General features: G+C 44.0%; 1 protein-coding gene across 8 annotated transcripts in view; it reads left to right on the forward strand.

Annotated features, from left to right (window-relative positions):
* Positions 1–18,028, forward strand: part of CPEB3 (cytoplasmic polyadenylation element binding protein 3) — an 85,845-nt gene that overhangs the window by 26,482 nt on the left and 41,335 nt on the right. For 4 of the 8 annotated variants that reach the window (XM_081863240.1, XM_081863241.1, XM_081863236.1 and 1 more), the window contains exon 3: positions 8,637–8,796. The exons of 2 other annotated variants lie outside the window; for them this stretch is intronic. In XM_081863240.1, coding sequence (XP_081719366.1) covers positions 8,637–8,796 — 160 coding nt within the window. The remainder of the gene's footprint in view (positions 1–8,636; positions 8,797–18,028) is intronic. 2 more of the 8 variants (XM_081863238.1, XM_081863239.1) reach the window with 1 other exon arrangement.

Raw genomic sequence — 18,028 nt, forward strand, 5'->3', positions numbered from 1 at the left:
ATGATACCCAGCTCTACCTCTATTTTAAATCAGAACCAGTGAAGGCGGTGAAGGTCCTGTGTGAGTGTCTGGAGGCGGTTGGATGATGGATGGCGGCTAACAGATTGAGGTTGAATCCTGACAAGACAGAAGTACTGTTTTGGGGGGACAGGAGGCGGGCAGGTGTGGAGGATTCCCTGGTCCTGAATGGGGTAACTGTGCCTCTGAAGGACTAGGTGCGCAGCCTGGGAGTCATTTTGGACTCACAGCTGTCCATGGAGGCACAGGTCAAATCTGTGTCCAGGGCAGCTGTTTACCAGCTCCATCTGGTACGTAGTCTGAGACCCTATCTGCCTGCGGACTGTCTCGCCAGAGTGGTGCATGCTCTGGTTATCTCCCGCTTGGACTACTGCAATGCGCTCTACGTGGGGCTACCTTTGAAGGTGACTCGGAAACTACAACTAATCCAGAATGCGGCAGCTAGACTGGTGACTGGGAGCGGCCGCCGAGACCATATAACACCGGTCTTGAAAGACCTACATTGGCTCCCAGTATGTTTTCGAGCACAATTCAAAGTGTTGGTGCTGACCTTTAAAGCCCTAAACGGCCTCGGTCCAGTATACCTGAAGGACCGTCTCCACCCCCATCGTTCTGTCCGGATGCTGAGGTCCAGCGCCGAGGGCCTTCTGGCGGTCCCCTCATTGCGAGAAGCAAAGCTACAGAGAACCAGGCAGAGGGCCTTCTCGGTAGTGGCGCCCACCCTGTGGAACGCCCTCCCACGAGATGTCAAAGCGATAAACAACTACCTGACATTCAGAAGATATCTTAAGGCAGCCCTGTTCAGGGAAGTTTTTAACGTGTGATATTTTAGTGTATTTTTGGTTTCTATGGAAGCCGCCCAGAGTGGCTGGGGAGGCCCAGCCAGATGGACGGGGTATAAATATTAAATTATTATTATTATTATTGTTGTTGTTGTTGTTGTTGTTGTTATTATAATAAGTCAGGTTGACAGGAGGTTTTCTGCGCATTTGACTTAATGCATGAAGTTGCATCAGCTCCTATACCACCCTACTCCATTTTATATATATATATATATATAAATAATATGACTAGGGGATGATCAGAAGGAACAGAGTAGCTGTTGGCAGATGGCTCCAACACAGAGTTGACAGTTCCAGTGGGCTGCCCATCTGGCAGCAAGTGACACATAGAGTACTTCTCCTGCCAGGAAATCATGGGAAATCATGCCTCTCCATTTTGTGCCAGATAATGACTTTCTGAGCATACTTTCTTGCATGAGGAAACGCCCACCAAAACCTTCCAGTCTTCATTGGAGCCCTCTGCCCGTTGCCACATCTTCTCCCTTCCCCCAAGTGAATGTTTTGTTCTGGGGGTGTGTGTAGTGGAGATAATCGCTGATGGTGTGTTGATGTGGAAGCATAATAGAGACAGGAATCTGTTTGAAATGAGCTATGCCTGCCTTTTATCTGCTTGTAACAGGCCAAACATGGGTGTTAGTAAAGTTGAGCACTCTGGCACTGCATGTTTGTCCTGTTCTGGTGTTTATTATTATCCAGGGGTTTAAGGAAATCAAGATGGTTGGGTCACTTATCTTCCATTTTTAAAGAGACTCCTGATGATTAATGTTATTATGGGATGTTATTAATGTTATTAATGTTATTATGGCTGCTGCTGCATCGTGAGTGCTTGGAGGGTAAGGCCTCTCCCTCTCCCTCCTTAGGCTAACTCCATCTGGCCTAGGGGGCGGGGCCCAGGCTCACCTTCGCCACGGCTTTAAGAGGCCTCACTGAGGCCAGGGACATTGCTGCTGCTGCATCGTGAGTGCTTGGAGTGTAAGGCCTCTCCCTCTCCCTCCTTAGGCTAACTCCATCTGGCCTAGGGGGCGGGGCCCAGGCTCACCTTCGCCACGGCTTTAAGAGGCCTCACTGAGGCCAGGGACATTGCTGCTGCTGCATCGTGAGTGCTTGGAGTGTAAGGCCTCTCCCTCTCCCTCCTTAGGCTAACTCCATCTGGCCTAGGGGGCGGGGCCCAGGCTCACCTTCGCCACGGCTTTAAGAGGCCTCATTGAGGCCAGGGACATTGCTGCTGCTGCATCGTGAGTGCTTGGAGTGTAAGGCCTCTCCCTCTCCCTCCTTAGGCTAACTCCACCTGGCCTAGGGGGTGGGGCCCAGGCTCACCTTCGCCACGGCTTTAAGAGGCCTCACTGAGGCCAGGGACATTGCTGCTGCTGCATCGTGAGTGCTTGGAGGGTAAGGCCTCTCCCTCTCCCTCCTTAGGCTAACTCCATCTGGCCTAGGGGGCGGGGCCCAGGCTCACCTTCGCCACGGCTTTAAGAGGCCTCACTGAGGCCAGGGACATTGCTGCTGCTGCATCGTGAGTGCTTGGAGGGTAAGGCCTCTCCCTCCTCAGGCTAACTCCACCTGGCCTAGGGGGCGGGGCCCAGGCTCACCTTCGCCACGGCTTTAAGAGGCCTCATTGAGGCCAGGGACATTGCTGCTGCTGCATCGTGAGTGCTTGGAGTGTAAGGCCTCTCCCTCTCCCTCCTTAGGCTAACTCCATCTGGCCTAGGGGGTGGGGCCCAGGCTCACCTCCCTGATAAGGACGGTGCTGCTGCAGCAAATGCTAAAGATGTTTTATATATTTTAATGTGTTTTAAACGTGTTTTTATTGCTTATTTTGTTGTACCACCATGAATGGTGGGTTTTATCTATGTATTCTTGTTTCGTTCTATCTTGTTCTGTTTTGGGGTGGGATATTGAGTGGGGTGGGGATCGGTTTTTGTTTGGGCACAATTGTTTTTTGGTTGTTTTGTTTTTCTATTTTGTAAATGGAGGTTACTATGAGGCTTGGGATTGCTACCGTGGAGGGGCGAGGGAGGTATGGCGGTGGGGGCAGATGTTATAAGCGAAGGGGATCGAGATACAGATATGCTCGTACCCCTTCCAATCTGCGCCCCATCCCAAGAGACGAGGGTAGGGTGAGCAAGGATTACTCACCTCCTTCACTGGTGTTGTGCAATGCCAGGTCTATAGGCAACAAAACCGCCACCCTGCGAGATTTCTTTACCTCGCAGGGGGTCGACCTGGCTTGTGTGACGGAGACCTGGGTGCGCGAAGGGGTAACAGTTACCTTACGAGAGATGGCGCCCCCGGGTTTCTCTGTCCTCCACCAGTCACGGACTGTGGGCCGGGGGGGAGGGGTGGCATTATTAATCCGGGAAGATTGTTCTTTCAGGGCTCTACCATCGCCATCGATCCCCGGCATTGAATGTGTTGGCCTAGTGTGGGGCTCCGAGGAGAGCTTGGCTGTCTGGCTGGTGTACCGGCCACCTAGCGCACCAGCAGCCACCCTGTCAGGCCTGCTGGAGGCGGTGGCCGGCTGGGCCTTGGAGTTCCCTAACCTATTGGTATTGGGAGACTTCAACTTCCATGCTGATGCCGCTCCCTCCTCACAGGCTCTGGACCTGGTGTCTTCCATGGCGACACTAGGGCTCTCCCAGTTTGTTTCGGGCCCCACACATCAAGCAGGCCACACGCTGGATTTGATCTTTGGTGCCGGTATAGATGTGATCATGTCTCCTTCGATGAAGGTGCCATGGTCTGATCACTATGCTCTGAAAGCCAGGATTGACTTTCCACCCCCACCCTGCTTAGGTGGCGAGCCGATTTGGGCTCGCCCGCAGAGGCTGATGGACCCTGATAGATTCCGTCAAGCCTTGCGGGACCTTGCTCTCCCTGGCGACTCATTGACTGAGCTTGTTGAGGGCTGGAATACCCAGCTCCTGGCAGCCATCGATGAGATCGCACCTAAGCGCCCTCTGCGACCCCGCAGAAACCGGGCTCCCTGGTTTACCGAGGAGCTTCGGAAAATGAAGCGGGACCTCAGACGGCTAGAGCGAGTATGGCGGGGTGCCCGTGACGGAGCCTCAAGAACATCTTATAGGGTTTTTATGAAAACCTATGAGATGGCTGTGAAGGCCGCTAAGAAGTCTTACTTCTCGGCCTCCATTGCATCCGCTAGCTCTCGCCCGGCGCAATTATTTAGTATAATTCGGTCTTTAACGTCCCTTGAAGGACAGCCAAATTTAAATAACAATCTGACACACAGCTGTGAGGCATTTGCGAGCTTTTTTGCGGAGAAGGTCCTGTTGCTCCGCCATGACCTCCCTGCCAATTTGGATACAATAAAGGAACTGGAGGCCCCTCGACTGTCCTCGGGTTCAGTATTGGACCATTTTGACCGGATATCTCCAGCCGATGTGGACAGACTCCTCCAAGCTGGAAAGCCCACCACCTGTCCTCTTGACCCGTGCCCGTCATGGCTGATTAGAGCGTGTCCAGACGAGGTGCGGGCCCCCCTGGGGGATATCATCAATTTGTCCCTTGGCACCGGGATATTCCCAGGGGAACTGAAGGAGGCAGTGGTGCGTCCGCTCTTAAAGAAAACATCATTAGATCCCTTAGATCTATCCAATTACCGCCCGGTTTCGAATCTTCCATTCCTGGGTAAGGTGATTGAGAGAGCGGTTGCTGAACAGCTTGGTAGGTTTCTGGATGAAACATCTGCTCTGGATCCATTCCAGTCCGGCTTCCGTGCTGGCCATGGGACCGAGACGGCTCTGGTCGCCCTAACAGATGATCTCCGTAGGCAGCTGGATCGAGGCGGGTCGGGGCTGCTGATTCTTCTAGATCTGTCAGCAGCCTTCGACATGGTCGATCATGAACTCCTGGACCACCGCCTTGCCGACGTGGGGATCCAGGGCACAGTCCTTCAATGGCTGCGCTCGTTTCTCTCTGGTCGGGGACAGAGGGTGGCGCTCGGGGGGGAATTGTCATCGCGCCACTCCTTGGTGTGTGGAGTGCCTCAGGGTGCGATTCTCTCCCCGATGCTTTTTAACATCTTTATGCGCCCCCTCGCCCAGCTTGTCCGGAGTTTTGGGCTGGGTTGCCATCAGTATGCCGATGACACCCAACTCTATCTGTTGATGGATGGCCATCCTGACTCGGCCCCCGATACACTGGCGAGATGTCTGGAAGCTGTGGCTGGATGGTTACGTGGGAGCCGGTTGAAGTTAAATCCTTCGAAGACAGAGGTCCTCTGGCTGGGGCGGGATGATATGGGATTGAGGGGGCAACTCCCATCTCTTGCGGGGGTGCAACTAGTGCCAGCACCGTCCGTTAAGAGTTTGGGTGTAATCTTCGATACCTCCCTCTCTATGGAGGCGCAGATTACAGCTATAACAAAGGCGGCATTTTTTCATCTCCGCCAAGCTAAGCACTTGGCCCCTTATCTCTCTCGCCCTGACCTAGCCACTGTGATCCATGCGACGGTCACCTCCAGACTGGATTATTGTAACTCGCTCTACGTGGGGCTGCCCTTAAGACTGACCCAGAAACTCCAGCGGGTGCAGAATGCCGCGGCGAGACTCCTTATGGGGTCTTCGCTGCGAGATCACATTCAACCGGTACTATACCAGCTGCACTGGCTCCCGGTGGAGTACAGGATCAGGTTTAAGGTGCTGGTTTTAACCTTTAAAGCCCTATACGGCCTAGGACCCTCGTACCTACGGGACCGCCTCTCCTGGTATGCCCCACAGAGAAACCTACGGTCTGCAAATAATAACATCCTCAAGGTCCCAGGCCTCAGAGAGGTTAGGCTGGCCTCAACTAGAGCCAGGGCCTTCTCGGCTGCGGCTCCAATCTGGTGGAACGCTCTGTCACAAGAGACTAGGGCCCTGCGGGACCTGACATCCTTCCGCAGGGCCTGCAAGACAGAGTTGTTCCACCAGGCCTTTGGTCAGGGCGCAGCCTGACTCCCTCCTCTGGCAACCTGCTTAGAATCTTGCTTAATTAGTTGCCATTAATTTGATTTTAATTGATTTTTATAATGTAATATTTTTAGAATGTATGAATATTTGATTGTTTGATTGTTGATTGTTGTTAGCCGCCCTGAGCCCGGCTTCGGCTGGGGAGGGCGGGATATAAATAAAATTTATTATTATTATTATTATTCTTTGTGAAGTTCCGGAAGTGTTAGTAGGCAGGAAAGCAGTACAATATGAATAAAGCCATTACCTTGAATGAGAAATTTCTGAAGATATAAGTATTGTTTAAAATTATTTAAACTTTATCCCTTGTATATTCATGTATTTTATCCCTTGAAAAGCAACTAAAAGGATAATATCCTTGAGGAAAGGTATTGTATGACTCTGAAATAGTGTCCATTCCTCTGCCTACCCTTCAATTGCTCTATCCAACATCCCATTCTGGGATAATAATGAACTTGGGTGGTGAGTACTGAAAGAAATTGAGCAAGAATGGGGCTTTCAGAAACAAGGGGAACATATCAGCAAGTTCAGGGAAATCTCAAAGCCCAGTAAAATGGGAGGAATAAATCTGAAACAACCTGGATTGAGCCTGTACAGTAGCTAAACAATGAGAAGGAAAAGAATGGAATGGTCTGTTGGAGGCAGGTATGGCTAGCTGATGGAACTCTGAACTGGAGCACTCCAGTTAGAAGGTAAAGATACAGCGCAACTTATAGTTGAAGGTCCTACTTGTAGGGTCCTACTTGTGGACATAAAAGTGACCTACTTCATAGGTGTCAGCAAATCGCTGAGAATTTATGTAAAGCAGTTTGAGTACAATGGTTAATATTGTTCTTCAGTGAGAAGATTGTGTACAAATTCCCATTAAACTGTGAATCTTTTTTAGTGATACTGGAACAGACACACATAATAAGCTTATCTTACTTGAATGTTAGGAAGTAATGGAATCACCCCACATTACCCTTCTGATCATTATGATAACTGTTAATTAATGCACTTGCAGAAGAGAGAAAACGTGCCATATTCTTACTGAAAAAACTTAGAATATTTTGCAAGCAAATTTTCTGAGGCACTGAAATTACTGGACCTTCCTCTCCCTCTGCGTAAAGTCCTTGTGTGCACAGGTGTACTGTCTCTGGATCATGCATGTGAACAAGGCCCGCTTTTAGTTCTGCTGCCCACTCATGGGTTTTCTCTCTCCAGACTTGTAATGCAATCAATTGTCACATTTTGGCTGTGCCAGGGACACTTTATCTGAGACTACATATTTTGCTGCTCCACTCAGTCAAGAGAGCTAGGTTACTACCAGCTTGAACACACTTGGAAGTCAATAAAAGTAGCTCTGTGTTCAGGGTTATTGTGAGAATTAGGTTGTCATCTAATATTTTTTTTCTTACAGGTTGGTCTGGGTATATATGGGCTACACCTCCCAAATTTCTTTCTGGTAAAAACAAAATTTAAAATATCAGTATAGAAGCTTCCATAGGAAAGAGACAGTATTTGTTGTCATCAGCTTAATTTTAAACGGTCTTCAAAAAAAGAGTATGAAAAGGCTCTTGGATATGGATTAATAATTGATTCTTTGTGCAATGCTTCCTAACACTAAAATAAAAAATAAAAAATCAGCTGAAGCTGGCAAGGATTTTAGAGAGGCCACTGTGTGCTGCTTAGTCTTCTGCTGTGCTTCACTGCTTTTATCTGTTCTCAAGTTGTTTGCACAATCTTGCTGTGCCCAAGGGTTTTGTGTCAGAATAATTGCCTTATTTTTGCAAGCAGGCAATGCGAAGCTTCTTATTGGGTGCAAATGGTAAAATTTTCAGGGAACACTTTTTCTGAGTGAGGCTGATTTCCTCCTCACCCTGGCTACCCTATCTCTTAGTTTTGCATATTAAGATACCAGGAAATGTAAAAATCCACCTTGTACTGATACATTATTTACCTTCTAGCAAGCTTAATGTGAACAGCAATGGGATTAAAACAAAATTAAGGGAATTTTAGCTTTGAATCTCAAGAACTACAATGTTCCGGTCACAGAACAGACCCTTTCTATCTACTCCTGCCTTCTGCAGCCTACTTTGCCCCACCCCCAAGCTGTGCTTGAGTGTCAGAGAGGCATCTGGAATAGGATTTTTATTTATTTGCACATTTGATGAGGCTTGGGGGGAGGAACAACAGGCAAGGCACGTCAGCAGAAATCCAAGAGCTTGCATAAACTCATATGATAATAGAATATGCTTTATTCTAGATCTAGGGTGTATAAAATAGATGTATTTATTTATTTAGTGCAAATTATGCTTCACATAATTTGGATGCCAATTTCTTAATCTCTCTAAATAAACTGAAATAATTACAGTACATCTTGTTAGTTCTTGGTCTTTGTGGCTTAATGTCTTTATTTCTCAATCTGTGGGGGAAATGGAAGGGATATGTGGAAATCATTGTCTTAGATGTGGATTTGGTTCCTTCCAGATAATGTTGCAATAGAAGAGGAACATTCATTATAGTTTTATTCCAGCATTGATTCTGACATTCTGAGACCTTTCTGGTTACTCACTTCAATAAGCTGTCAAGTTAAAACTGTCCTTTTTTGCAACATTCACACTTGCCATGATCAGTTGCATTTATATAAAAGAGGATCTTTCTCTTTACATGTTATGCACTCAAAATGTTCTGAAGGGCTTACCATATTGAGCTTTGCATATTTTGCTAATTTTACAATAAATTTGTGGTGAGTGGGGAAAGTGTTAAGTGTTTGCATTATTTAGTGATGACATTGTAACGGTCCTCTTATTTTTTGTTTTTTTCCTAGGACCGGAATCGGCCCTATGATACTTTTAACTTGCACTCTTTGGAAAATTCATTAATGGATATGATAAGGACTGATCATGAGCCTCTTAAAGGTAAACACTACCCTCCCAGTGGCCCACCAATGAGTTTCGCTGATATAATGTGGAGGAATCATTTTACAGGTTAGGAATATTCATATGTTCATACTCACTTTAAAAGAAAACAGCTTTTTTGCTGCAATAACATTTATGTTATACTTTTTGCTAGTAACAAATTGTTAATATGTTTTATGCTACTCTTTGGCTTAAAAATCTCAGTTAGCTAATTAAGCATATAGTGTGGTTAATGATGCAACTGGATGCTAAATAATCATGATTTCTTTAGAGGACTTTTTTTCTTTTACAAAAAGATCTTAGGCTTTCAACTTCTAATTTTTAAATCAATGAAACCTACAAAATTGATAATCCAGTTATTCTGTTATGAAATGGGTTGCTAATATTTTCAAGTGGTTGTTTAAATATCTACCCATAATTATCATGTTTCCAATGTGGATACAAATCTCAAATGGTTTGGAATTAGGGGAAAGAACGATTACATTTTCAAAAAATCACTTCTTTGGTTGAGATAATGAAATATTGATATCTCTTCAGCTGAGAAGACCAGGCTGTTCTTTCAGCTCCAGTGATAAAGATTAAACTACTCCTAGCACTCATCATAAACTATGTGAGTGAGTGGTTTGGGCAGCTTTTAGTTTAATAATTCATACTAATGTCTACTTCAACATCAGTCTCGCCAGTGTTCAGCTAAATGTGCCATATAGCTTTTAGGAATTACTTAACAGGGAGAAATGGATTTTGTTGAAAAAAATATTTTCACAGATATTTAGTGCACAAATTTTGAGCAATATCTAATTGCTTATCAAACTTTGGAGATCAAGCAGTTAGTCTTGAGCATGGGACAGGATGTCTGGGATCTAGACTGATCTTGTATTCAACTATCCAGATGGAGCAGAAAATGAATTTGCATTCATTCCAAGCTCCATGGGACACCTAGGATATATTGGAGGTCAAAATCATCAATTTAGGTTGGTTGTAGGAAGGCTGAAGACTGGGCAAGTGAATATGAGAACTGGTACTCAGAACAGTGAAGCGTTTTCATCTTTCAGCCTTTTAATTCCAGTGAAGTTCAGAATGCAAGCCTCAAGTAAAGATCCTGTTAAAAGGATTCACTGCTTTGGAATTACTTGTTCAGCTGAAGTGAACTATTCCTGCAATGCCATTTTGACCAAATGTTTTATTTACACTTGTTTCCCACAATATTTGCTGTTTCACTTCACAATGATATGCCATGAATTTCTCCCTAAACCTAGTAATTTTACTTGCAAAATATCATAGAACTGAATTAATAGAATTGAATGCATAAACTTGTTTGAAAACATTTACTGTATTTCTGTGATTTCACATAACTCAAGTATAGTTTTAGGACATGCCAACATAATAGCATTAAACAATATTGTGCCAATGCAGTGTGTATCTATGGCTAGGATGTGGTGGTATTTGCTAATCAGTGGGCTCTAAAGTCACAAGGAGCACACTCTATGTTATTTGTTGAGCTACAATGTGGTAGCTCAACTACCTGCTTTTTCAGGTGGTATATAATACCATCCAAAGAAGGCAACTGACCAATTATCTGGCCTCAGGAAGTGCTCATCTACAGTGCCTTCACCTTGCCAGGATTCAGACTGGTTCTTTTTCTTCCTCCAGCCCACCACTGAGTCCAGGCTTGTATGTCCTTTTCTGATTCAGATAGCTTTAGTGCCCCTTGATATTTACTAACTAACCTAATTAAAAACATGGCTGTGGGGAAATGGCAGCCTGAGTCAGCAGACTAGTTAGACTGTGTGCAAGCTTCCATGACATTATTTGGGAATCCAAGTGTAAGTTCTTGTGTTTGAATACCACCCCCCCCATCTTTGACTGATAGGTTTGGAAGGCCAAGTTTGAGGAACTTTCAGCTGCATTTGTTGGCCTCAGATTGGATAATTATGATGCTGGAAAGATGTAGCTTTAACCTTCTCTTTGTTTTCTTACAAACCAGCCACCCAAATGGCACCACATGGGCCTATTTTCTTTCTATTCAACATTATGTGCTTTCTGTATGTTTCTAAAAACAATTGGCTAGCTTTCTTCTTTTTTTGAGGGAATAACTGGGGGGTGGGGGTGGTTTCTTACAGAAGAAAACTACATATACCTGAGCTTAATGGGAACTTAGACCTTTACAGCACACCTGTGCCTCTGAAATGCTCCCCCACAAAAAAAAATTCCTGCACATAGACAGCAAGTGTGCCAAGAAAAAGACCCCTGGAAATGGTTTCCCGTGGACACAGACATACATATGAAAGATTTGAGTATTGTACTCAACCTCCTATCAGCCCCAACCAGCATGACCAGTGATGATGGGTGTTGCAGTCCAGCAACATATAGAAGACCACAGGTTTCCCATTCCTGCTTTTGTCTCTGGTGCAGTATGGCCTAGGTGCTGCTGTGTTATAACAAACTTCATAACAAACAGCTCTCCTACGTATCTTGTAAAGGCAGTACTAGAAAAAGTAACATCAGAATTAACCTAAATACTCAGTCTGAAGTTGCAGTACACTTATTTGTCCTTGAATAAAACCATGTGACATGTCTCTGCAGGGGTAACATGAGATGTATTCTATGTCTCAAGGACTGATTTACTTCGCATATATGTGTGCCAGATGCTTGAGGCAGCTTTTAATGGGCTGTTATGATGTCAAACTCAGTAGATATTTGTACATACAGTGTTCCAGTACTCCCTATTTGGCATAAAAATGCAAATGCTTTTGAAGAAACATGGAAAGTTGATAAAAACCTGTGCATATACATTCTAGTCTCCATCCTTTTCTAAAGGGGTGTCTTTTAGCTTGGGAGTCTTTCACAGAAAGGCAAGAAAAAGTGCAGTGTAGGCTTGTGAATTGGAGGACTAGTTTTGGTAGAAAGGTGGGATAAATATAATTTGAATAATAAAGCTGGCTTTAGTATTGGCCTACCAACTGGACCTTAAACAAGTATCTGAGGTGTTTTGGAATTTTCGTAGCAAATGTATCAAACTATGATGAAATAAGAGGCATTTGGGGAAAGTCTGTAGCAGTCCGTGCAGTAAAAATATGCTGGTCTCTTTCTGCTAAAATAAACTATTGTGTTTGAAAATAGACGATATGAATGTGTGCTAGCCAGTTCAGTTGTCCTTCTGCCAGATAAATGAATCTTGGAAGGTCTGCTTCATAGCCATTAAGTCTTTTCAGATAAAATGTCAGCTTGCCACTGGGCACTGTGAAAAGCTCTCAACACCTATTCTTTTATGAAGTGTCCTCCTGACTTGACTTCTGGTTCTATTCTTTATACAATTGTGCCTGAGTATAGCACTGATCTTGCTGAGCCTGTTGCCTTCTCTGGAACACAATTCCCACTAGTCAAGTTTACATACTGAGACAGAATCTTTGCTGCAACTTATGTTAAATGAATTGCCCATGTCTCTTAACTGTTGTGTTAAAGACCTAGAAGTCATAAGAAGCAGCTTTGTATGATAACATATATCACCATATAGAAGCTTTTATTCTTCTTGAACTAAAGGTCTTCTCCAGCTGCTTGGCAAACCTAATTCAAGCACCATATGTGTCTTAATAATCCCAAAGGCCAGAGAAGAGCAATTAAGGTCTTATCATAAGCTGACCAGTTATGACATAGGTAGTTTAGACAGTAACAATTCAGTATTTACTATTGTTTTTAACATAATAATTATAATTATTTATTAGAAAAGACTTGATCATTATCGTTGGCTACCTGCTGATGGAAGCATGTGGACCACTGGTTCCATATCTGAATCTGCACTTGTGAAGTGGGGTGGGGGAACTGAGTATCATGTCCTTGATGTGTATGCTTTGTTACTTAGTCCAGTGGGCACATTATAAATTGCCCTTCGCTCTGAACAGATGCAAATGTCTACCAGCCATCACTATTGTTAAACTGTAGCAGATAGGTTTTCTAATGAACTATAGAGTCGTAAAATGTATGTTTTTTAAAAAGTCTGGTGATGTTTATTTTCATTTTCGCTGAGTCATGTACTGTATTTTTCGCTCCATAAGGCGCACCCCCCCCCAAAAAAGTAAGGGGAAATGTGTGTGTGTCTTATGGAGCGAATGCAGGTGGGAGGCTCTTGCTGGAGCCGTGCGCTCTTTAAAGAGCTGCGCCTAGCATGTGTGCGGATCTTGTGGGCTTGCTCTGCTGGCTTCTCAGCGAAGCGGGAGGAGGGACGGAAGGGGCTCCATGTAAGGGCTCCTTTTCATCCCTCATCCCGCTTTACTGGGAAGCCAGCAGAAGAAGAGGCACTGCGCAGCTATCACTCTTGCTCTGCTGGCTTCAGCGAGAGCTGCGCAGCAGGAGAAGGGACAGAAGGGTTTAAAGCTTGAAAAGCAAGAGCTGCTTACATGCTCTGCGCAGAATATATTTTTTCTTGCTTCTCCCCTCTAAAAACTAGGTGCATCTTATAGTCAGGTGCATCTTATGGAGCGAAAAATACGGTAGTTGTTTTGCTCAGCAATATTGACACTGCTGGTGATTTGTGTTTATTGTAGTTCTCTGCATTATTGAGAACCAGGCAGCTGAAGGGCATCGTGATAAAGATAATGTTAAGGGAATGAAATTCAGTATTCCTGTAGGAATGCACGAGTTCTCTAACCCAAATCCAGTCAGCTGAGGTCACGTGGCTGGAATTACACAGTTGGCTGCTAACTCTTTTTGGCTCAGTACCGCTGGGACTGCCTGCTAAAAAGCAAAAACTAAAGAGGGCATTGTGTGCTGCAACATAATGTTTACATAAAGTGTGTTTGAAGTCTCTCTCTTTAGAATATTTCATTTATGAAGAAGAATGACCTCTTAGAACTTTAAAATACTTTGGTTTTTTTTTCAGGTACTGTGAGCCAAATACAAGTTCTGAGGCAGTCAAAGTTGTTTTACCTTCCCTATCTATGGGGAATCTGAAGTCCAATATAATATTGTACACCTTTTAAAACCAGTTTGCATACCTTATTTAAGCCATTAAAAAGTTTTCTATTTAAATATACTGTAAATATACTTAAATTCCACATAGATTCCTTTAAAATATAAGTAGTAATATTTAAATTATAATATATATAGAAATATTACTGGTCAACATAGCAATTTATTTTCCAAAATCTTGAGTTTTTCAAGGCTGCACCCTTCATGCTGACGGCAGAAGTTTAGAACTATCTTGTTGATAAAATTTCAGATGCAGTACTTCTGCCATAGATTTAATCAGAATATATATTTTTAATCTGGTAGGCAATGTATGTGTAACTCATTCGTGCTAATATCTAAACAACATTTTTTAGGAGTAGGTGGACGGATAGATGTTGTTATTTTCTTTTATTTTTGAAGAATTTGCAGTCTTTCAATCTGCTTTCTCTCATGTTGTTAAGCACAACAGCTATTTTCCTACCATTGTACACCGGCATGAATTATTTCTTCCTCCTGTGCTTTGAGCTGCTTGAAGCCTTCAAGTAAAGTAGAAGTGGGATTTGACCCATCTTACCATTATTGCTTATGGTCTCTTAAAGTTAAACATAATGAGAAACTTGATGCACATGAAATTGTTCACTCTTACCTTAGTGCCTCTGGAGTGGAGATCTATGGTCCGACTTACAGTGCTAATACTGCAGTTTCTCTTGAGCCATGCTTATACTGAATCATAGTTTTCGCCATAGGAAGTTTTGCTATCTGAACAACACCTTTGTCAAAGAAAAAATAGAATATGTGCTCTATAGTAGAGGACATCAGCTAATACAGATACTATAATCATTTTCAAAAATCCAATTTTGTTCCCTAGTAGTTCTTGAAATAAACCTAATGATTTAAGTAGGGCTACTGAGAATAATAAAATGTTCAAATCTTAAACTGGCAAAAAAAAGTTCTGGTCTCTACTGAATACAAATGGCTGCTTATAACTCGGCACTTCGTTTTGGCATTTTCTAATGGATCTTCCTCCTCTACCTTTTCTCATCACTTCCCTTTTTTTATCTTTTTTAAGCTTGTAAGCATGACGGCAGGGCTTGTGTCTCATTTTGCCAACAGATGTGAGCCTCTTTGGCAGACCTTTGTCCGAAATGTGGGAAATAAATGATTCAGACTTGTTGCAATTGAGCACGTGCCTTTTGGTGAATTAAAGTTGCCCCAAGTAACTGCATGCAGGCCCACCACTGAGGGAGAATACAGGTGCTGTTGGCACAGCTCTCTGCTCTGCTTTCTTGGTCAGGAAAATCCTGTCCCCACACCTCCTCCCAGTGGTGAAGCTGCATGCTCCAGCACTGGGGGCGGAAAGCAGGCAGGGGTGCATGTCCTGGGGGCGTAGCATGCCACCCATGGGGGTGTGGTGCGTGTCCTGGGGCGTGGTGTGCGTCCCGGGGGCACGCTGTGCGTGCCTGCGGGGGGGATGCCGCCTGGCACGGTAGGGGTGTGTGCAGCGGGTGTCCGGGGCACAGCCACGATGGTACCCCCTCCTTGATGATGTCAGGGGCAGTGCGCTCCCCCCTTTCCTCCACCAGTGCCGCCTCCCTGGCTGGAAAAATAGGGAGACCAAAGCCAGAGAAGTTGAATGAGGGGAAGAGTAAGTGTTATGCACCCAGTCAGGGTTGGCAATAACTGCCCTGTCATGATTTGCAAGCTGAATACCATACATGATGCAAACATTTCAACTGGTATATTTAAAGTTACTTTGTCCTTAACCACTTTGAACTTGAAACTGAAAATATCAACCAAAAAACACAGCTGTATTTGTATTAGTTTCAGTCAGACGTTATTACTACTGTAGTCTTCTCCCTAAAAGCTGAGATTCTTGGGTACAGCTAAACTAAAACACAGAATGCTGTCTAATATTATTGAGATATTTTTGAAACAGCAGTAATTACTAATTCTATTGCTGATCAACTTCTCAAACAAAAATTAATGCCAAGTATTTCAGTTTTAAGTTATTCACTCAAGGAGCTTCTGAAGACTGAAACTATCATGTGTACTTTCCTATTTAGAGCTCTTAGTATTGTAAGAACAAGTATGCGTGACTACTCATACAATTTGACATTTTTGCTTTTCTGGGAAGGTAGTTGTCAAGAGAAACTTAAAAATAGAAGGCAAAGGGCAGGTGACAAAATGTCACACAGGCAGCACCTGGCAGAGTGACTGAATGAACACATACACACACCCCAGATGTCACACTCTTGATTCTATTTTTATATCTGGTTGAATAGCACAATTCCAGCCTCAGCAAAGGAAAGGAGGAGAGAGATTAAATATGCATTGAGAACCATAATTCATAGCATGCTCATTTATTCACTCATATCTAACCATAAAACAATTTAAATGGTTGGGTAACCTTTTATTGCAGTCATTATGCTGATAACTATTTTGGCAGACATTTGTGTGCCATATGGGATTCTTCTGCAGACATAGCTAGAGATTAGATTGGATTCACATGCTGTTACTTGCTTGGGTAGTGTGCACGCCTCCCTTCGGGGAATGGGTGATTGCATATTGGGTATAGGGCTACCCTACTATACCACAGTGAGAAGTCAGTATATAACTTGCTTGTTATTCTTGGAAATGGATATCCCATGAATGAATATGAAACAATGTGGGTAGCAAATTCCAGTGAAGGTGCCTTTTTTCTCCTTCCAGTGTCAAGTGAGGCTTTTATTAAGATTTTTTAAACTGCAGCAGCAATAACAGGCCCATCTGCTTCATCCAACCAAGTCTCTGTTACACATGTGAGGTCAAGTCCTTTGATGGATGGCAGTGGTCTTATGAATCATTGACCTTGCATTGCACAGCAGCACCTTCAGGTCATGTGGGTATCCCTTGCTGATTCAAGTATCCGTCTGGACAAGACCAGACATGGAGGCAGGGATAGTCCTCAAATAACGACTAAACCTGCCTCCTCGGTAATGACATGGTCTGGCCTTAGTGTAACTCCTCCTCCTACCCATGATCACTGAGATCGGTTGTCCCAGTGCACCCCCCCCCCATGGAACCTGCCCTAGACATTTTGTTGGCTGGGACCCACTCCCAGGCAGCCCTGACCCCTCCCCTTAAAACAAAATAAAACCTATATAAAAACAAAACAACACAATAAAACAATAAAAACCAAAAACAGTAAAAATTACAAACATACCAAAATTAAACACCAGCTGAGTTCATAGTAGGCAAGATTCAAACTAGAAAATTTCTGGTTTAACTGTCTCTTAATTTGCAAAAATACAGCATACTGCTATTGCAGTCTTCTTTCAATCACTACACAAGTTTTAGTGAATCAAAGAGGGTCACAAAAGTTGCCAGAAGCAAGGCAGAGAGAGGATTCTTTATATTAACATCTTGATGGTCTCCTAGCATTTTCTGCATTGCAGCGGGTTGGACTAAATGACTCTTGGGGTCTCTTCCAACTCTACAATTCTGTGATTCTAAGCTATGTGCCTTAAGGATGCTTCTGCTTCTTTTCAGAAAAATGGAAGAAGGGATTTATTTCTGTCTTAACTATCAGCATCCCATTAAGCAGGCACTGAACATCTGTGGGTTGTCTTCTTCTTTCCAGTGATTTAGTAGAGTTGGTGTTGACAGCAATAAGCAACAATCCAATAGGCTGAAATCATGAGAATTCTTCAGGTGTTCCTTTCTCCACACAATTAGCATTGCATTGAGGAGGAAATGGGGGCCAGCCATACTTCTCCTTTCCCTTCAGTCACCTCCCTTCATGACTGTTTACAGCAGGGATCCTATACAAGTAGAGTAGGCTTCCTTGCAGAATTTAGAACTAATGGGAAGTCCACGTGAATGAGTGCTGCAGACAGTTGCCCTCCAACTCACGGAGGGGGATGGTGATGGAGGAGACTGCTTTTCCCCACTTCCTCCTGAGTGCAATGTAATTGTGTCAAGAAAGGAACACTTGAAGAGGGCTTTTGTGAGAGTTTTCATCAGCAGTTTTTCTTGATGAGCTAGTGAAGAGGGACAAATACTTTCATTTCTAGGGTTCAAGATTTTGCTTAAGGTGTTAGTTACTTGCTATAACTAAATACAGTGGTACCTCGGGTTACATATGCTTCAGGTTACAGACCCCGCTAACCCAGAAATCTTGCTTCAGGTTAAGAACTTTGCTTCAGGATGAGAACAGAAATTGTGCTCCGGTGGCGCGGCAGCTGCAGGAGGCCCCATTAGCTAAAGTGGTGCTTCAGGTTATGAACAGTTTCAGCTTAAGTACGTACCTCCGGAACAAATTAAGTACTAAACCCGAGGTACCACTGTAATTTAAATTATTGAATTGAATAGTTGAAGA

This window comes from Podarcis erhardii, assembly GCF_964252035.2.
Source record: "Podarcis erhardii genome assembly, chromosome: 5".
NCBI classification, from domain to species: Eukaryota; Metazoa; Chordata; class Lepidosauria; order Squamata; family Lacertidae; genus Podarcis; species Podarcis erhardii.